This window comes from Falco punctatus (genome assembly GCF_963210335.1).
Source record: "Falco punctatus genome assembly, chromosome: 1".
NCBI classification, from domain to species: Eukaryota; Metazoa; Chordata; class Aves; order Falconiformes; family Falconidae; genus Falco; species Falco punctatus.
The window spans coordinates 70543874-70566335 of NC_137580.1; the positions used below are offsets into that span (position 1 = coordinate 70543874).

The 22462-nt window shown below is 38.6% G+C and overlaps 1 protein-coding gene across 1 annotated transcript in view; it reads left to right on the forward strand.

Annotated features, from left to right (window-relative positions):
• PPP3CA (protein phosphatase 3 catalytic subunit alpha) overlaps nt 1-22462 on the forward strand; it is a 194251-nt gene that overhangs the window by 117042 nt on the left and 54747 nt on the right. The window contains exon 3 of the mRNA XM_080368667.1: nt 18961-19085. Coding sequence (XP_080224793.1) covers nt 18961-19085 — 125 coding nt within the window. The remainder of the gene's footprint in view (nt 1-18960; nt 19086-22462) is intronic.

Sequence of the window (22462 nt, forward strand, 5' to 3'; positions counted from 1 at the left end):
CTTATATGCTTGTTCAGTGCTTGTCAGCTTACTGACAATCTGCTCTGGAATGTGTGGTTAAACTTGTTTGTTCTTTAAAAGCCAAAGTATCGGTAGGAATGAAACTAAAACATCTCCCCCTCATCAAACACTCCAGCGAGGTGCCTCCTTCAGCATGGCCCTCCTCACCTGCTGTATGAAGGCTTGCACCTAGAAACCTGCTTCTGCCTACCTGCAAGTAGCAGTGAGTGATATGCTATAGAGAAACCAGAAGTAATTTGCTAAACAGATTAGCATGGACACCTGCATTAGCTTGATTTCAGAGCCTGGAGCTTCATGTGGGCTAATCTACCTTTTTTTTTTCAGGAAATTTCCCTATTCCTGCAGGTCAGCTGCTGTTAATCTCCAATATGGCTTGGATGTCCATCCATGGGCTAGAGTGTCTGAGGCACAATGGCCAGAGAAAAGGAGATTTGAGGAGGAGGAGGGTACTTCCTATGAACTCTGAATTTAGTTTTACAGTCTCCTGGTCAGTCTTTGGTTTGTAACAGCTCATCTTGGTTAAGGCCTTAACCCACGTACTTAATTAATCCTGTATGGATTATGCCACTGATGATGGTAAGGCTTTACTTTATGAAAATAAAGTTTTACCTTATGGGTCTTTCGTTTCCTTTATTTCAAATCTGTAGATGTTTCTTTTAGCGCCTCAGGTCCTTTTGGGAGTTTTAGTCGTCCCCTGTGTAATCATAAAATAATATTGCTGTTCTAAAGTTAGCATATTGTGCTACGCAGTAGATTTTGAGCTGTGGACTTGCTCTCTAACCAAAAGTTGACTTAAGTGACCATAGGTTTGGATTTGGTGGATTGTAGTCTTCATTTTGTTGTCTTTTGCTGTCACCCTGCCAAAGGTAAACCCTTGAGATGAGCAGGTGACGTGAAGGATAAAGATCTAATGACACTTGTTGGGAATCAGTTTAAAATTAGGTTGTACTCTGGATGTATTCCTTGATTCTTGTTGATGCCCAGACAGCTTGAAAATAGGTTTTGGTTAGATTTTGTGATTGCTGGTTTACATGCATTCTTTTCAACTGGGAATGCTATAAATACATTTCAAATAATGTCTTCCCATGCCTGTAGTATTAACATCAGGCGCACCCTGTCTGTACTAAATACATCAGGAACTCTTTCCCGCGAAGATGCAGAGAAACAGAATTACGTCTGAATGGCAAAATCAAATGAAGCTGAATTGAGAAGGAGAGAGAAAGAACTGGCATGAGTTTTCTCAGGTGAGGGGTGAGCATATTGTATGGTAGGCTGTAAAACTGCTTAATTTAGTAATTAATGTAACTGTGGCTACCCAACGTAGCACGGTGTCTACCCCTGCACTCTATTGACCCTCTCCTTTACAGTCCTTAAAAATGAATGTGAAGTTTCACTAGCAGATACTGGGTTTTTTTGTAGAACAGTTACCTAAGGTTTGACAGCAGTTCTGCACTGAGTACTGTGCACTAAGAAACTAATGACACACAATCTTTCTAAAGTAGTATTCTTTTTTTATTATATATATTTCCTTATTTCTTTATTTTTACAAAAAACAAGGGAGATGCAAATAGTTCCTGGGAAAAGGAATACCACCTCCTGTAAGCCGCCAGCTGTTCTTCTGGTGGTACTTGAACCTATTGCCCATCCATTCTGGTCCTTTCTCAGCCCGGTAGCATGAGGCAGGATGACCTGGCTCCACAGTGTAGTGCCGTCATTAATGTATCACCTGTGATGCTAACTTTGCAGAAGCAGGCTGCAGTGTAAGTCCAGTGAAATTGGGATGATGCCTTCATGATAGAATCATAGAATTATTTAGAGTGGAAAAAGCCCTTGAGATCATCAGGTCCAACTGTTAGCCCAGGACTGCCAAGTCCATCACTAAACCATGTCCCTAAGCACCGCATCTACGTGTTTTTTTAAACACCTCCAGGGAGGGTGATTTCACCACCTCATGACAATGAGGCCTTCATGCAGACTCTGACTCAGGACACTCGATTCATACCAGATCAGAGTCCAAGCTGATGCAGCTGGTCTTGATAGGTAAAGTATGAAAACTGGAGGACCACAATAGGGTTTAAAGGCTTGGAGAGATGATTAAAATTTAATGATGTTGTATAGCCTCATATGTGGGTTTTTGTGTTGTGAAGCTACTATTTTCTGCTTTTTTCCCAATTGTTTTCAATGGAAACAATGATATGCTTCTCCTTTGCTTTTTCTGTTGAAATAAACTTCTCTAATAATATGAAGAAAGTGATGAGGGAGAATTATTTTATCTGGGAGGCAGAATCTCTATATGACTCATGCTTATGGGTAACGTTAGACTAATGATTATAGGGGACGTTTTCTGTAAAAAATGCATTGAACTAAGCATGAAACTTGATTTGAACTTTGAATATCCGGAATGGCAGATTTTTTTTCTAGCTTAAATCATTTAAAAAATAAAGTCTGCAAGTGGATTTTTAGATGATGGCTGTTGTCTCGGAATTCTCTTCAGGAATTCATTTTTTTCATATCTGCACTTCATTTATTCTTGGTCTGTCACTTAAGTATGGGCCTGTTCCTGCCTTGAGACTGAGAATTGATTTTGGGTGTCCCAGGTTTTGATGCAGTCCAAGCTTCATGACAAACAGGGGCCTTGAAAGCCGTGCTCCTTTCCTTCCCTCCTGCTGTAGCTCTGCCATCTTTGTCCTGAAGTATTGAAAAATAGGGTGAAACAAAGCACAAGAGAAAGAGCAGAGTAAAAGTTGAAATTAAAAAAAAAGTTGTAAGGCATGTATTTAGAGCCATTTTAACAGTGTGCCTGTACTTTATTTCACAAATATATCAGTACTTTTGCATTATCATATTTTTTTTCCTTAGTGTTGCTCTTCCTATAATGTCTTCTGTAATGTAGCAAAGCCTGCGTCTGCTACATTGAACCCCTTACTGTCTCCATTCCTAAACAGGCAGGTCAACAACAGACAGCTAAACTGTATGATTAAACCAATATATTTTCATTTGTATTTAGGCAGCCCTTTTCCTCCTGTAATTGTTACCTTAAGTAGCAGAAGGAAACCTTTTTGATTGTGTTATTTTATATGTGTTTTGCTCAGGATACATATGGCCTTGGAAGAAAAACACAGTCTTCTCCCCCCACCCACCCCTCCTGAACACAGAAAATTACCATTCTTTGTGCAGAATGATCACTCTGTTCGTGACAGAAGTTTGGGGGACTTGTAAAGTGACCTCCTGTAGCTCGTAAGGTGCTCCTCTTGCACCGTGTGCTTTCCTCTCTTCTCCCACCACTTATACCATTGCTCCAGTTTGAGGGATGTATTCTTCAGCAATTCTAAAATGTAGATTTTTAGTTTCTAGAGATATACTGAATTAACATGCATTTTAAAAACCAAGAGGCACTCTTGTATGAAATAGCATTTGTAAAAAACAGAAAGCTAACAAAATGACTTCATCCTGGTTAGCAACTCAAAAACTTCATCAGCCAATAAAGAATATTAGAATACTGTACAGAAGAATGATGAAAAACTTAAGTGAGGCTACGGGGAATAGAAATGGCCTTTTTTAAGTTACCCAATACACTCTTTTACTGTTGCAATTTACAAGACAGAAATATTTCCCGATTTCCCAGCAGACTAAAGTAGCTGAAGGGCCTGCTGCTGATTCTTCTGCTAAATTTTTGATTCAACAGAAAGCCAGTTTTGCAGCTAGCACTTGCTTGCGTTGTCACTAAATGAGTTTTAAATGTTGCAGTCTGTTTCCTGCTCTAATAATGATTTATATATTTCTAGTTAATGAGCCTAGATCATTAAAGCATCCATGTTCAAGGGCTGCCTTGAAAAGCCCAGCAGTCCTGCAGTCTACTGAAACGTTATCTTAAGTGATGGTTCTCTAATCTTTTACTTAAAAAGGAACTTCCCAGGAATACTGTTCTTGTAGGTGGCAAATAAAAACCTCTGATGAGGCAGAACCTCAATCTGAATAAGTCTTTTAGGCTAGTCAGGTGCAAAATAATCCCATAAATCATTAATATGAATGATCTACAGAAAGAAGAAAGAGTTAGTCCAGTTCTTAATGACTATATCTTGTAATGCCTCTTTAGTCATGTGGGACTTGACATTTTACAACATCATCTTCTGTGCTTGAAAAGACACCATAATTAAAGGCAAGTAAGATAATCATATTACTAACGCCGATACAAAACTCACCCAGAAAACAAGCAGTAAGTGTTTATTTGGGTAATTTTTTCTTTGTTGCAAAAATTTCTGGAGGTGTGTTTTACTGAAGAGACAATAGTTAATGACTGTGAGTCAGTTTGTAAGTGGATAAAGATTTTATTGTGAAGGGACTGCTTAATGCTAATAAGTTTCTTGGGTATGAACTGCCCACCAATTTCTTTAAATGGCAAAAACTATGTTCTTTAGTTGAGATGATTTTATATGAGATAACTATTTGTATTCAGTTATATACAACAAGCCAGCCAAGGCTTGAGGCAAGGAGCACAGCGAATATTAAGAATCATTGATCCCATGCAAATCACATCTCATCCTTATCATTTACCCATGCTAGTCATGGCTCACTAAGAATATAATATTTAAACAGTTTGTTTTTAGCAGAGATACGAATACCATTAGTGGAACTCAATTGTACCTATTTTCACAGGGGAAAAAAAGTGAAAACTTCTGCAAGATTTGTACCTGGTGCAGGAGCCTTGCTAGACTGCAGAAGTCTGTTGAGGCTTTGTTCTTTCAGTTGTGTTACTGCTGCTGTTTGGTTTGTAAGTGTAGATCAATGAGAGGGGCTCAAAGAAAGTCCTGAGTCCTTCCCCGTTGCAGCTCAGGAGTGGAAGCTGCTCCTTGCTCAGCTTGGGAGGGACAGCTCAGACTCTGCCTGTGTTGGAGGAGGAACTTCTAGACCCTATCCAGATCCTGGGATCCCCTGTCGCTGTGTGCTTGGTTTGTCAGTCCTTGGCGGAATAGGTGACAGTAACATTGTGCACAGCGGGTTTCTAATCCTTAGTCCTTTAAGAGAAATTGTCTGAACAGCTCCAGTGTTTTAGATCTCGTTTTTTATGTGGTCCAGTTTCAGTGAGTTTCTTAAAGACTTTAATCAAAGCTGAACAGGTGTTTGAAATGAACCAAGGGGACTTTTTTCATGTATTTAGTTCTTAACTAGTCTTTTAGACTTTAATAATTCCTAAAAATGTACTGATGTTAATGGAAGCTGACACTTCTTGTTCTTAGCAACAGTTGTAGAGATTAATTTTATCTTTTGTAGTCCTGATAAGATGCTATTCCAGAGAATGTATACTTATCTTCCATATAAGTATTTTCATACCTAACTGTCTTTTTGTATATAGCTTTTTACTTTCTTTGGTGGAAAACCTCAAATATTTCCTAGCTTTACATGCATTATTTTGAGTTAAGAGAATTAATGGTTTTTGATTGTATTTTAGAATCGTGTGTTGTCCAAGACAGCATGAGAAAGGAGAAAAATGGGTTGAAAGCCTGTTCTTTTTAACTTGCATTTTTTCATAGCAGATTCATCAGCCCCACTTCCTGTGATGCACAGATATCCCTGCTTCTCTTGGACACCAAAAACACAGAGCCACAATTACTTTCTTTTGTGGGTGATGATCTTCTGAAACCTGATTACTTGTATGTTTTCTAAAGATAAGATCCTATCTGCACTGACTCATATTTTTAGTCACAATGATGTATGAAGCTTCTGTTCATTTGGCTCTTTTGGTCACATGCTTTTCAGCTTTCTAGCAAGCTGTTTATGGTAGATAGACCGATGTCAGTTGAAGGTCTTTAATCATTTTTCTTTATGAAGTTCAGTAACATTACAATTTCAAATTGAAATTGTATAGACACAAGAAACTAATTTAAGATTTTCAGTGAAGGTTATAAAACTTTTCAGAGTCTATGAAAACTTTTGGGTGTAATAAATACAGGTTTACAATCCAAGAGGTATTTTTTATTATTATTACTTGGCCAGATACAAGAGGCTAAAAAAGGAGAATGCCAAGCAATTTCTACAGTTTCAGTTAAGCACAGGCAAGCTTTAACAAACTTAAGAATACATTAGAATTTTATTATTTTCATGTGCCTGAAAGGTTTCTGCCTTGCAGTCGCTTCAAATAACTGTGTTATTGCAATCCAGAGGGACTAGCAAGCAGCCTGAGAAGTCACTGAAGTGAAAATAGTGCATTTTTTTCTTAGCACACATTTTTCATTTGACAGTAACGAATCCATGAGAGGACTGTTTCCCTTGAATTGCCGGGCTGCTGAGAGCTAAATTTGACCTATCAGTTATACTAACCAATACAAGGGAGAAGCAGCAGCAGCAGTAGTCTGTGCTTCATAAAGGAATCTATAACAAGGGTAAAAGGTTTTTGTTTCATAAAATCAAGCAGCATGTTCTTGGGAGTAAGACCTCTTGCTTACTTGTAAGCAAGGAATAGAATAGCCAGAAATAGGCATAAAAGAAATAGTATAAATTCTATAGTGAAAATGTATCTTCAGTGTAGAAGATGGCAGGTTAGCTATTCTTCTCCTATAAAGGACCCAATTAGTTAAGATACTTACACATTACAGAAAATAAAGCAAATTAGACATTAATAAAGGAATAAATGAAATAGTAAGTAAAGGAAAGCTGAGTGGACCCAGTTTTTGTAGTGAAGGTCTGTTAAACTCAGGCTGGAGTTATGGTTTCTTGCCAGGTGCTAGGGCCCAAACTTTCTGGCTAACACCATGTGAATGGTGGTGGTAGCATCAGCTCTCTCAAAACAATAATTACTGGTTTTTACTGATATTTTATCAAAACAATAATTACTGATTTTTTTTAAATTAGTTAATATTATGTAAAAGTCAAGCATCTGGAACTATCACTTGACCAATAAAAGCTTATAAACCCAGGGTAGATGCAGACAAAAACATCATTGCTTGAAAAAGCCAATGGAGTCTTGTGTGTTGGCTGATTTTTTTACCAATGACAGCAAGAATATTTGTCAAAGTGCTGGGTTTAGTGCATTTGCCCTGAATATGTGAGAAAGTTGGCTCTTTTCTTTTGGCATTTGTTTTTTGATTTGTTTGTTTGGGGGTTTTGGTTTGGGTGGTTTTGGAGTGGTTGGGGTTTTTTCCTTTTCTTTTTCTCTTTGGTACTAATTTTTTGTTTTAATGAATTTAGTGAATGATGATTCAGTGGTTTAGTCAATGATTTCATTGTTCTAGTCAAGGATTATGGTCAGAGTGACTCCCGTATCTGCCTTGATAAGGGCCTGAGGTTTGGAGCACTTCCTTGGATTTTTGCTTGACTTTGACCAGAGATTTCACAGCTTACTTGAGGAAAAGCATGTGCTGCAGAGGTCAGCTCATCAGCAACCTACATGGGATGAAACCTCACAGCCTGTAAAAGGTTGTAGAAAGTGACATATCTCTCTGAAATTTAGTGCTAATGAGGAGTCACAAACACCCCACAGACTAATAACACTCTAGATAGTTTAAAGTAGAAGATACTCTCTAGCTCTGGGCATTGCCGAGTATTTCCTTTTGCCAAATAATTTTTCACCATAAATGTTTCCTCAGTCCTTGTTTTCTACAGCTGTGAGCTGTATTAAAAGCTGCAAAAAGTGCATGCTAAAGAATGGAGAAATGAGAAAAATAAATGCAATTGTTTTAATATCATGAACAGGATTTGTGTGTGTGTGTACAGGACAGAAGTAAACTAAACTATGGATGGATTTGGGGTTAGTATTGTAGTAGTTGTAGCTAGAAAGAACATTTTCTGGAACAAATTAAACTGATAATGTATTTGATCTTAGCCAAAAGTAGACAATGTTCTTTCTGAGAGATGAGTCATTCTGCAGAGCAAAGGAGTTAAAGAAGAAAGTTCTTCTGAAAGAAGGGCGTAACTTCTTCAGTTACTGCATGAGCATGGTGATGTTAAAAAATATCACCAGTACCCAACTCGCATAGAATAGAAACAGGGAAATGGTCATCTTTTGGTGCCCCAGTAAAGCTTTGTAACGAACGCCCTGTATGCTTTGACCAGGATACTGTTACATACAATATTCAAAGGAGTATGTGCACTGTGGTCTAAAATAATGACAGGTCTGTTTAGCCCAGTGTGTTGTGGAAGCTCAGCCGATACTAGCCCAGTAAGGTTCTCAACAGTAAGTGTCTCTTCCTAAAATAGATTTGTGTTTGTGCACTGGATTTAATAGTCATTTAGCAGTACTCTGCTCCTTAAACACATGATGTCGTACAGAGCTATAGTATTATGCTTGTATCCAGTCTCCCAAGAAAAGCGAGCGCAAGGGACATTGTTTCAGAAATGACTTCAGTTATTTAAAACAAAAGAAAGAAAATGATGGGGTTTTTCCTGTCTGTCATATTTTTGATTTTTCTGTCACCTCATTATGAAAACTAACAGATGTAAAGAGATTAGACTTCCTCCCTGAACTAGGAGTTCTTCAAGTTTAGACTGTTTATACTGTCCCAACACTGGAAGAAGAGTATGAGTTATGGTGTTAATACAGACAAGTAAATCCAGAGAAAGAGGGTTCAATAGGTGTTTCCCAGTCTTCTAAGAATTAGCCAGGAAACTTTACTTGCAACCCAGATGAAATACTGATTTACTTATCAGATAGCTTTTTCTTAGTAAGTATGAATTCACAAAATGCACATTTAGGAGATTATCGACTTCATAGCAGTTTGGAAATCCCTGTGACAGAAGGTGTAACAACAGAAGACAAGGTTGCATTAACTGAGTGGAGCGGAACCAAATTTGGCCTAAGAACTGTTTGAAGTCAATGCCAGTAGTTACCAAGTGTAGCTGTGTCTCTTCAGATCTGTGAAATCAAGGACTACGTAAGCAGGAAGACAACGGACATTGCGTAGTAGAAATGTGGCCCAACAACATTCTGGTTTGAGTGTTACAGCCGTCAGCAGAGCAGTGGAGCGCAAAGCCAGCCACTTATCTTTACAGTCACATTAGGTGCAAAGCTTTATTTCATACTGGTGCAGCAGTCTTTCGGCACACAGATACGGCTACTTTGCCATTCAGTAATGCACACCCACAGTTGTAGTACTGTGTTTTGGAAAAACCTGTATTTGAGGGGGTTTACACAATTTTTTGGTCAGGAACTTTGCATGGATTTGCATTAAAGGACGGTAATTGCTTCTTTGGGGGTGTGACACCGTTACCATCGTTACCATCCTGCTGATGGGATTTGCTGGGTTTATGTTTAGGGTTGGAATTGCTCTCAGAAAAAATCTGGTATCTGAGGGAATCAGTTGCTGGTCTCACCTGTTGTATTTTCAGGTAAAAGCACATCCTTATTAATGTTGTTGCTTTGAGAGGAAATGCAGTGTATTTGCAAATACTTCCTTTATTATACATGCTGCATTTAAATGGATGTACATTATATTTTAAACCAAAATTTTATAAGGTCACATAAAAAATATTTAATATTTGGATTATGTATGTGTCGAGGATTATGGTATTCCATATTCTTTGAAACCAGATAATCCAGGAAGTGCTGTGGAAGAAGTAATCACTTAGCTCCCATCAGAATTAATGATCTCTGTAGCTAGATCCTCTGAACTTCCTGCAGATCTTGTCCTGAAATATAAAAAGCTGACTCAGGAGTTTATTTAATATCTGTACATACAAGTTTTTATTAAAATCCCCTATCTGTGAGAATATTTTTTTCTCATCTGGAACTGTAGCTGGGAGTGTTTTCAGACTTTATATATTCTGATTGCATGATTTTGCTTTCGTATGATCTCTTTGGCGGAAACCGATTCAAGCAATGGATGCCTTTATCCTGCAAGTGCAAAAAGTAAGGGGGGTGGAATCCTTGGACAGAGATACTGAATTCACATACACTTAATTCACATATCAAGTTTAACCTAATCAAATGCCACTGAAATCCTGTTTGGCTGATTGGTAAGATATTCAATATTTATTTACCTCCCCTTGGAATGTTTGGTCTGTAATTATGTGTTTGATAACTCTGTAGTAGAAACCTGAAAGGATGTCATAATTGAGACTACTGACAGACTACAGACCAGAACAGTGCCATAAACGCCAATTCAGTATAGTAGATTCCCTGGTTATGGTTAGACTTTGGTTATGGTATTCAGATTCTATGATTTTAAAAAAGTCATTTTACGTGGCTTGAGCTAGAACTAGGAAATTTGCACATTGTTTGCTTTTCTTAACCCTGTACCCATGTACTAGCACATGACCACCTGTAGTACAGAAAGGTTAGATTAAAATAGTAGCTCAAGCCTATTCAAGACATGGGTGCAAAAGTTGAGGTTGAAGCTCAGTAGGTCTGCACTGCTGGTTCTTTTTGTTGTTAAGCCCAAACGCTGAACTTCAAAGAACTTCTTTGAATTGGTTCCTTCCACTCAGGGTGCATACAAATACCCATGTTGATATTACCAGGTGCTTAATTACAGCCCAGAAATTTGAGAAATAGTGTTTTTATTTGTTCTTAGTAGCTGTTTCTGGGAAATACAGAGTGCTATATATCCAAAGGTAATGAGCAAATGTATTTGTGTCAAGCAAATGTTTGTTTTCCACTGACAAGACAACTTGTGGTGGTTAAGGAAGAAAGATGCTTTTTGTCATAGAGTAATGCTTCTGATACTTAATAAAACACTGAGTAGGGGTGGGATGCAGCAGAAAGCAAATCTGCGATGATATAAAATGATGAAACTGTGACAACAAATGTTATCCTCCAGTGAAAATGGAAAATATATAATACAAGCCAACATGAGCATCCAGTTTTTGTGGTTAGGTGTTTGGATGCTAGGCATTCATATACTGAAGCTCGACAAGCTAATGCTGCTACCCATAAAATCTTGTAAATTGTTGGGTGCTTGGAAGGTAATTGTATTGCAGTCTGTTAGGGTAATACTGCTCTAAAATTCTACAGTAAGAAGAGCAAACAAGGATACTATCCATCAAGCCCTTGTAAATACCCAGGGCTTCCTTGGGCTTTATATAACTATGACTACATCTGTGTAATACCAGTGCCTTTGTTTTAACTTTACTGGGGTTTGGATTTGTGCTGTTGAGAGAAATACTAACTGTAAAGAAACCTGATCCTGAGTTGAATTAAATCATCACACCTCCACACACACACCTCCAGCCCATCACATTAAATTGCAATGGGCTGGCTACAAACCACTTCTAATAGCAAATTGCTGACTCTGGAATAATGTTGTCTAACAAAAAACGATTAGCAGTCTCTTCAACAAGGTTAGTGAGAAGGATGAACAGTGTGTAATTCTAACAACGAACATGTATGTTATAGATGGATATTATAGTCCAATCTATGGAAATAGAAGGTATTCCCAGAATAAAACACAGCATGAATTTAATGCTGCTTTTTTGTACAAAGATGAGCATATTTGAGCTTTTCCTCTTCAGAAGACCTTTTCCTATTTTGCCTTGTTTCATCTTCCCTAAATTTCATTTGGAGCATCATATGTAAAGCCAGGCTCTGCAGGACCTTCCTTTGTTATTGAAAAGGCTCTCTTCTTCTGGTGCATTGAACTGGATGGAGCAATGTGGGGGTGTGTTGCACCCTCTCTGGCTATCCTTGCCCTTCCACTGACTGAACTCGTGACCTTATAAATTTTTGAGCTTCCCCAGGCCTTTGTTTTTTATCTGTAAAACTGAGGATAACAGAATTTCCCTATTGCTATAAATAAACTTGATCTAAGCATATGATCTGGAAATCCAGACCTGTACACCAATGAAGCACTTTGCTCACGAGTAATCCTTCTGATGGGGTTATCTGTGGAATAAGCATTGCTCCCTGATACTGAGGGTGCATTAAGAGAAGATAAATTTGCTTTTGCTTTTGATGTGTGTGGCAGTGAATGTTGTTTTAATCCCATCCCATTTTGTTTCTCTCCCTGTGACCTGATTCAGCATCTTCTGGTATATGTGATGAAAGCACCTTTCCCTGTTGATCTTGGAAAAATTCTGTAAATTATTCACCAAATCATCCTGTTTCTACTACAATTCTGCTGCATTGCTTTGACTGGGAATTGAAAGTTTTCATTTGGCATTGCACTGCTATGTCACCCACTTATGCTCCTGAAAAATTCAGATAGGGTAGGAGTGTGGAAGGAAGGGATTTTTCTCTGCAGTATAGGTTCTACAGTACTTGGTAGAGAGCCTGTTTACTAACATTCTGTTGCTTCTGGTATCTTTTATATATATGAAGGCATTCCTCTGCTGGCCAGGCTGTACCTGGGTTTTAATTTGTTTTGAGACACTGCAAATAATGTTGTGATACAAAAAGTAATTTTGTGGAGCTATTTTTAAAATCTTTGGGCTGAAGATATTTTTGTAGCCTTAACAAACATTTGGCTTGCTGCCACATGGTTTAGGGGTTTTTTTGCTTCCTCCTTCACCAGAGAATATTAATGACTGTTGTCCTGAAGGTCTTTTCTGATGTGATGTTCTCCCTTCCCCACTCTTTTTCGCTCTACCTCTTCAAGTGTCATTAATTTGTTCTAGCCTTCAGGGGATGGTGGGAGAACACTCACTCCCTTTACAAAGAGTAAGCGTGGGTTGATCTTTACAGACACTAGTGTTTCAAGTGTTGGCAGAGCAGAACACAGTATAGTGTGCTTGTGTGTTCACAGAAAACAGTTTTTCCCAAGGTGATGATGCTTTTTTTTTCCTCAGTACAAGGAAGGAAAGTCAGCATCGAAACAACATTGTCAAACGTGGTGTTGATGGTCCATTTGCATTTTCGTTTGCTGTGTGGTTAATAGTTTCTGGCTCTTTCTTTGGTGAAGCAGGCCTCTTTATGAAAATATGTAATTGCAGTTTTTTGTTAGTGCAAATTCAGTCTTGTAGTATAAACTCATCAATTTGCATGCAGTGACTGAAAGGAAACGATAGATGAAAGCCTAGTATAATCGTGTTAGATAACCAGATATGAATATGAATGAGATCTTGCTTCTTTTGGAAATACAGAGCTGTGTTCAATACTCTTAATATAACAAACATTAATATGAAAGCCCATTATGTTGAGTCTAGTAGATGTTTTCTTAGGATGGTGAGTTACTTAGCTGTCTAAATGATTCTGACTTTATTTTGAGTAAGTAATAAAGCCTGGAAGTTGTGTAAAACATCTGACTTACACACAGAACTGCATGACTATAAAACAAGACACAAACTCAGTGGTTAAGTTACGTTAAGTTGTGCTTCAGCAAGCAGCTACAAATAAAACTTTTGGTGTTTCTTCTTTTATTTCATACTTCCTTCTTGTTCTCCAAAAAGTAAGGGAGAAAATCGATCTATCTTTAGCAAATAAAACAAAATACATATATGGGACAAAACTCTGGTGTTTCAAGCATTTCATACTGCTGTGGCGATATATCATGTTCCTCAAAAACACATACTCTTGGAAACAAAGCTCATTCAAATTCATATATTGTGTAATCAAAGACATGTGACTCTCCTATGTGACTTGTTAAATCTTGGGGAAAACAAGAGCCTTCTGGTTATTAGTTGAGCCCTTCAGGAGCAGTGCGGTAGTTTTTCTTGAAGCACCTGAGAATTTCAGGCATATAGCTCTTGTAAGGGGTTTTGGTGTTTTCGCTTCTATTATCAGTTGGCCAAGGAAGCCCGATCTTTGACTCCTTAGCTACAGAAGTTTGTCTAGCCAGTTTTGCTTTGCCTTTGTGTGTCCACTGTTGCTTGTAAGTATTCCTTCCTCACTTGGCTTCTTCATTCAGCCTTTGGTAATTTTTCATTGCTCCAAATTTCTTCCCTGGAGAAGTGGTTGGGACATACTTCTCACTGCGAGTATGCAGCCTCTTCACCGTCCTATCCTGTAGACCTGGACAAATGAGCATCCATAGTCAGCTCAGACGTGCAGGTTTATGCGGCGTGCTCATCCGTTTGTCAGTAAGGCTTACTTTCTGGGTGTCCTCGGAAAACAGTAAGCTCTTGGAAGCATTTGCTAGCTACTGGAATGGTAAGCAGCTAAACACTTCCTAAATGTTGCACAAAGCAAACCCCTTTGTGGCTCGAAGTCTGCATTCTGCAGTGTAACTCATAGGGTGTTTTTCTTCCTTAAATTTTGCAGTATTCCATGCTGCTTTGCTGAAGCACAATCTCTTGGACCTCAGTACAAAGACATCCCTAACTCAGTGAATGTAAAGAATGAGTTTTCAAGCGATGGATAATATTCCCTATGCAGTGTTAGTTTCTTCTTTAAAAGGTGTCTTCGCTTCATTATTTTTAATTGTCATATGTGTATGCGTTTGTAGATGTTACTTCTGAAGCTGATGATAGTGTTGTGTAGCTGCTCCTAATCCCTGGTGACATTTGAAGATGGGAATATAATCTTGTGATACATGGAATGGAAATTTATTGAAACATTAATGGTATTTTACTATCAGACTGTAATGCTAACACTAATTAAGTACATCCAGGATAAATGAGAAAATAAGTGCAGCATATCCAAACTGTTTCAGATAGAATTTTTTTTGAATTTACAGTGTTTAATGTTCTATGACTATACATTTTGTTCTTAATATCCATCTGGAGTGGGAAACCACACAGAATAATCTCTAGACTGAGTTTGTGTAGTGAAGAGTGTTTAGTTATTTCAAGGAAGGTATCTGAAGAGCACTTTCAGACTTTTTATTTGTGCCAATAATCATTGCAATCTAACTTACTGTGTTGCTGCTTTGTCTTCTAGAAATAAGCTGACAATACTACCGCTAAGCTTTGAGTTTCCTTCACTGCTAGTACAACTTGAACTTAAGAGTTCCTGTTGCTATATTGCTTTTTCCTTTGACATAAAGCAGAGGGACATCCTCGCAATGAAGCCATCAGAAACATAATTTAATTTGTATTGGGATGACAGTTGCTAAAAACAAACAAAAAAAAATTCTCCCTTCTCTCCCCAATGTCCAATTTCTATTTTTATTTTTTAAAATAATATTTTCTGTACAGTTACATTGGGAAAGTTCTGCTGCTATAATGTAAGATGGTGTAGTGGATTGAAGTACTAATCATAACAAATAGGAAAAGCTGCTCAGAAATACGATTTCTCAGTAATTGCATGGGCAGTCCTCTCAACCTGAATCTTTTGGAGGGGCCTGTGTCTTCCCTGAAAACTTCCTCAACAGAGATACATTTCTAAGGAGTCCACAACCAACCAGTGTTTCTTAAACTTTGATTGCCCTAATGAATTCTGTAGGAGATAAGTTTAAAACAGTTTAAAAATGTTCTTTACGTAGTGATCTGTAGAGGTCTGGAGCTTGCTGCCCTGAGCAGTTAGGTAAGTAGACACTGTTGACAGGCTCAGACAGACAAATCCATGGACAAGTTCAGTGCCTGAACTGTTCCCTGGAAACGGTAAGCCAGTGGAAACACTGTTTTATGTTGCCCAGCTGGCAATTTCAGGATATAAAGGCAGTTGAAAAGTACTGGATAAATTAAGCAGTCTTTTTAAGAAAAAAAAATAATCCTGTCATATTATTTAATTATCAGAAATTGGTAAATGTAAAAAGGCCATGACTTGATGGCACTTTTGGGAAACCAATGACATAGCAAAATATTTGAAGTTCTAATAGAAGACATACCACCCTGTATTCCTCCTTTTGATAAATTTATTTTGTACAAATACAGCTGCTTTTAATGTCAATCCCACACACATACAAATGATGTTTTATATTCCCTGTGTTCATACTTTAAATCCATAAGTATATTGATCCTGGAGATCTTAATTAAGAATTTAATTTCCTGCATCACTGTGCTGGGTTTTATTTTGTTGGTTTTTGATGGAAAAGTGTTCATCTCTCATTGAATGAACTGTAATACCAAATGCTCCAGTACCAAAAAGGGCCTGCACAAGTATAAAAAAGGGCATTTTTGGCAAAACTAATTTTTTATATATAATATATAATAAATATATAATATATAATAAATATATAATATACATAATATAATATAATAATATATAAATACAGATTCAAAGGTAATGCTTGTACAAGCGTAAACATGAATATAGAGTAGTGTACTTTCAGAGTTTTTTTCTGCAACATGACGGGGCAAGATAGTGAACTTCAAAAAGAGCTTTGCAGAGGCAACATGGAGTGGACATAGTAGAACCTCTCCTGTGGGCTCTTGGTGGGACAGTACTGCAAAGCTCGCCCTTAGTGATGGGAAACAGCAAAGCAACATGAAAGTGCTAATGTGATTAACTGTATGTAGCGTTGTAGTCTTTCAGTAGGAATCTGAGATCTGACCATAGTAACCTAAAATCTCAATATTAACTGGAGTGCCTCCTTCCACTGCTTTTACCTACTGATTTTAAGCTTCTCTTTTGGAACTACTTTAATTGGCAAGGCTGGATTTGAGGGGCTTTTTAGCTGTGTCCTGCACCACCACCACCCACCACCACCCCCTCTTTTTTTTTTTACCTGGATACATTTATGCATGTGTTGTCATGGATAAAAGAGTAGGCTCCTGTGTGCAAAGTGCCTGGAGTATCCACTGAGTATCAATTCTCAAGTCCAGTTCAGAATTTTGCAAGTCATGGGATTGCTAAGCTCTGCACTTCTTGTTTCTGTCCAGTGATTTGTGCTCTGTTGTTCTGACTTGTGACAAATTCATGGACATAGAGCTACTTGGAGAAAGCTCTCTAACCTTCTTGGTTCTCTGTAAAAGCCTCAATGTGTTTACCTGTTCACACATGTCCACGTAACAACAACAACAAAAGTCTTGTTTCTTTGTGCTTTAGTGAAAGAGCAAAAGTTAAATCCCTTTAAAATCTTTCAGTCTTGTTCGACTTCAGGTTTTTGCACTTGGAGCAAATGGGGGCGGGTGATAATTGGTAGAGCTGTACAGTTATATAACCAAAAGCTTTTTTGCTGGAAGTTAGGAGAGCAGATTGCTTGGCCATCAGTATGCGACATGTGTTTTTAATCTTCCCACAGTGTCCATGCAGAGGAGTACAGTCAAGCGGTGTGTATTAGTTTGGTAGATTAACGTGTTCAAATGAAAATGCTATCAAAAATTTCCTTTGGGGTACAAATATTTTTTAGAGACATAAAAGTGGTGGTATACCATTTGAGGATTTAAATACTTTTTTTTTTTTCCTAATTAATAGCAGATATTCTTAGGAATTGTAAATGTTTATGTTTTTCAAATGAAGGTTGTAATCTAAAACTCTTGGGGTGGGGGAATGAACTAGGAAAAAGATTATACAATGTAACATAGTGGTGGTAAGAGTACTATGTGCTGGTTTATGGGGAAAAATACCCTGTTACTGTCACAGAACGCTCACCTAGCTGGTACTGGTGAATTGTGTCATCAGTTTCACATAAATATTCGTGAGGGCAGTGACTGGGGTATCAGTAGTGTTTTTTCTGTACCCAGGGAGCAGCTGTTTGGTTGGTTTTGGTTTGGGTAGGGATTCTTTTTATCTTTAGTTTTTGGATGGAATGCCAATATTGATCCTATTATTACTGTATACATTCAGAGAAAAGTGATACAAGTAAAATATATAATGTGACACTGGACTGAGATGAAAGACAATAATGTCTGAACACTGCATTGCGAGTTTGTTGAATCTGGTGTTACAGCTGTTCTGTGTAGTCATTTTGTGTCCATGTGGAGATGTGACTTCAGCTTCTTCATGGTATGCCACAAACGTGAGGTTTGTTTCTCTGTGATTGGAACAAGAACATTGCATCAGAGAGAGCATCTGAAGTCTACTGAATTTAGTGTTAGCAGTTAATAAGAAGCTGGGCTGCTGTTGCAAGACAAGGTTGAACCCTTGGTTTATTCAGTTTTGTCATAATCACCCTTCTAGTTTGAAAATCAGGTGTTTGTTTGGATCACTGAAGGGAGAACCAGTCCAAACTGACCTCAGTAAGTCAGGGCTGTTAATGTTTTCTTTGTTAAAGATCATTTCCAGAAAAGGCATAGGCTTGGCCCTATACTGGGGGTGTGGAGCTCTCCTCCTCCCTTGGGTGGAGGAAACAAAACAAGGCAAAACAATGCAGGTTTTGACACAGCACTGTTAGTTAAGCTTCGATGGGGTCCTCCACACGCATTGCCTGCCTTCCTGCAGGAGCTTAAAATCACCCACCACAGAGTTTGCAATTTCACAAGGTGGCTGAGCCAACTTCTTAACTCTAAGGCACAGAAGGAGGCATCCCCACTTAGCCCCAGTGGCACACCACTTGCGCTCTGTCTGTCATGTTTATTGGGGCTGCTCTTTCTGGGGAAGCCACTTGTTAGAGTGACTTCATTGCAGTGAAGTGAAACAAATCATAATTATGTGAGGTTAAATAAAGCGGTAGAGGTTAAAACGTGAAAAGCCACTGTCCTCGTGTATAAGACATGCTGTGGGAAAGGAAGCAGGCCATTTTTTCTATACAGAAACTAGAAGTCAGAAGTTTGTCGGCTTAACCAGTGGCATACACAAAACAGGCATGCTTTGCATTTTGTGGAAAGCCTTCTGGTGTTTGTCTGAGTTTAAGACTAGGAGAAATAGAGCAGCAATGTCAAATGAAAGAGTAACTATGCTTGTACATGTTCTTTTTTTCAGGACTACTTTGGTTTGTCTTACCACTGTTGCCAATGTTGTGTACTGTGCTGGGCAGTAGGAAGAATAGACAGATACCTATGAAGATAATTGTAGGTCAGATTTGTCTAATGGCTCTCCTGTAATTAGTTGGTAGCCTTTTACACGCACATATATGGATGCGTGTCATAGAAAAACAGCTACTGAGCAGCTGCCGGCTCTCACTGGTCGTTTAACTAGAGGATGATGTACAAAATTGTCATAATGTGTTTCTTATAAGACAGTGACTTCAGAATGTATGTGCCTAAGATGATCTTTGCATGGTAAATCTGAATATTGCTGCTCTTCTCTTCTAGTTTGTGGAGACATCCATGGTCAGTTTTTTGACTTGATGAAACTGTTTGAAGTGGGAGGTTCTCCAGCCAACACGCGGTATCTCTTCCTGGGGGACTACGTGGACAGAGGGTACTTCAGCATTGAAGTAAGTATCTTCTGGTTTTGGCTGTGAAACTGCTTGCAGCCTATTGTGTGTATTTAGCATCATAATTTAACGAGTTCAGGAATACTGAAGCTCTTCACAGATACCAGTTGTGAGCAGAAGTAGTCCATGTTAATGTCACTATTGGTGTTTTCGTAAAGGTTGCTTGGTATCCAGCCAAATCCCACTGTATCCATGCTGGAAAGTTGATGGAGGATACACCTTGGTGCTGACTAGTGGCTGTCCAAATATAGCACAGAAGGCAGTCTGCAGCGTGCACAAGCTAAATAAACATGAGCTGTTAGAAAAGACACATAACAGAAAAACTGGATGAGCAACTCCGTTTAGTTTAACTTGTAGTTTTATTTAATCTGAGTCTCCTGGAAGCAAAAATTTATGAAAATGGAAGCACTAGACAGGGGATAAATGGGACAAAAAGCCAGCAGGTAACATGCTGTGCTGGAGAGGCTGATTGAGTTCCATGCAGGAGTAAGTGATCTCTGGCTTTTGATGCAGCACTTTAATCCACAGAGAATGTACAGGTGCCCTGCTGAAGGTGCTGAGACCTGGTGCAGACTCCAGTATCATGTTGTAGAATGTCGAGGTTAAGTGATAGCATCTTTAGCTTGTGAAAGAAACAGTGTCCTGTCCAACCTGCCTGTCTTTGACTAGAAACAAGTCAAATACCAAGCACAAATCTTTTGTTCCAGTGCTCATAAAACAAACTGGATTTTTTCTTCTATTCTGTGTTGCTGCTTGTTTTTGCAAACTGACAGATGATGTGCATGTTTATCAAATAAAACCTGACCTGCATTTATTCATCCAGATCATAGTTGATCTAGTCGTGGAATGGCCAGTCAGAAGGCCTTGCAGCAGCTTTTGAGCTACAGGTTGACTCCTTTCTCTGAAAAGTTCAGACTTCAACTCCAAGTGAGGAGGGGAGAATACCCATTGTCTTTTAGAAGCAATATAGGTCCTACGATACATGGCTATGTGTCTGTGACTAGATAAGACGGCAGCACACGAGAACACATATACTGCTGTTTCGTTCTACATACCACATCTTAGCACACTGTTGCCATACTGATGTGATATGTGATCCCAAGGAGCTGAGTTATTTATAATGTGTTTGTAAAATGGATCAGTGCCTTATCTTGCCAGTGTTATATTTACAGTGTGAAAAGTTTCTTAAAAATAAGATTCCATAAAACTACTTTTGCTTTATTAGTTCACGTTAAAACTTAATTTAAAATGTAAACAGAATCTTTTGGTACATTTTACAAATAGAAATATGCTATTCCAAGTGCAAATGCTCTAAACACTTAAGAATTGCAAGGTTCTTTTACCCACCTGCCAGACGTCAATATAGTCAGGATTTAGTCTCATACTGAAGTCAGCACTTTGATCATGTTTATTTTTTTGAGCCATGTGTGCCTACTTCCTTCCTTTTCTGATCCACAGTGAACTGTGAGCTGAATTATTGCTGTGGATTACCATGCTGGATCACTTGGGGAAGGTTGGGAATGTTGGGGGGTGGCTTCACAGGTTTAAACCTTTGTGCAGCTCAGTCGTGAACCACCATTTTTCAGTTGTGATAACCTAGTTCTGATCTCCTGTAGACTTTGAGTGACCCAAGTTGTATCTGGAAGAGGAGGGTTTTGTCTTCATTTCTATAGATGTTTTTAATATAAGGAATAGAACAAGTGGATTTGCTTCAGCTTTCAAGTGCTTATCTGACAGTTTGCCAAAATGTACTCCAGGGCTATTACCAATTAAAAACAACAGAAAGGCATATAACACAAAGTAAAATAGCTAATGGGTGGGGAATAAGCCCCTTAAAATTCCTCATTTAGCAACCTGCACTTACATATTTAGCAAATTATATTCTGAATTTAGCTTTTCTGTTCTGGAATGCTACTGTTCTACCGGAAGCAGTACTGGCTTCTGGCAGTACCAAGGAAATATCTGAGCTGTCGCTTATATTGTTCCTTTTTGTATGTGATGTTCTCAGACCACTACTTTTTTGGTCACATAACTAATTCTCCCCACCTGTCACCTTGATTAAAGAATGTCTTTGAAAGGAAAGGCGGGTTTCTGTTCTGTAAATTTTTTTGGATGTAGAGCTATGCATTCAGGCATGAACTCAGAACAGTAAGTAGCGACAAGGAAAGGAAAATGGTGAAGAATGCAACTTGGCATGTTGGGGGGTGGGGGGATAGGGGGTGATTTTGGTGGAGAAGGGGCCCTGAGCATTTCTAGCAGGCACCAGCTCTTGTCTGTAGTTTGTGTTGAAGTCATGGTAGTAAACAGTCCTAGCCTGATCTCAGTGTGTATTTCTACCATGTCAGTAACACAGTGATTTTTATTCCATCAGTCTGTTGGCTCCCCTTTCTGCTGTGTGTTGCAGAAGATTACTGCAGTTCTGGGGTCTTTCTGAAAGAATTAAGTAGGTAGTCCAAGGTACTAATGGCGAGTAATATAAGCTTTAAAAAAATCCCTTCAGTTGCCATGTGATATCTAGCGTAAAAGTGACACCATTGAGCTTAGACCTAGCTGAGTTCTGGAAGTGGGCGAGATAATCCTTGTCTGTGGGCTGGAAAGCATTTGGGATTCTTCTGGATGAAAGGTACTATATAATGTAAGCTATTATCATTAAGAACAGAGGAAGAAATTGCATAAGGTAGGTGGAAGGCATTTGATAATGCAGAGAGGAAAAGGGAAAAGTATTTGCTTAAGAAATGACAGTCCTTGCCCCACAGAGCTTTTTGATCCAAGGGCTCCGTCCTTCATGTATGTGCTCTGTTTTGTGCACTTGTTTTTACCAGTTAGCTCCACTGCTTGGGGCGGGGAAGGGGGAGGGGGGGCGGTGGAGGCAGTGGTGGTATGTATTTTGTGTCTTTAAAATTAGTTCTAAGCAAGGTGTCACAGGATGAGAGACTAATAAAGGAATTAAAACAGGTAAAACAAAAAATGTCAAAATTGTAGGCAGACTGAGACAAGGTTTCTCGGCACAGACCAAATCTTTATTCTGTAGCTGCAGCCTCTTTTCCATTTGACCTTTCAGCAGAGCCCGAGCATTTCTTCACTTAGAATAAAAAATTTCTGCAAATTGCAGTATCTGATTCAACACACTTGTTTCCTTGGCTCCATAAGTGATAACATTTCCCTGATGTGCTTGTGCACCATTCCAGGGTGGAATGGAATGGAAACTCTGGAGTAGAAACTCCTCAGTACTCACTTTCACATAAGTTTTGTGGTCATGGAGGAAAGAAACCCAAATGATCAAAACAGAGGGCTATTTTTAAAACCAAAGAATAGTTAGAGCATAAGTAATTCTACAGGAATGTACTGTAAGGAAGAATGACTAATCTCTACCTGAG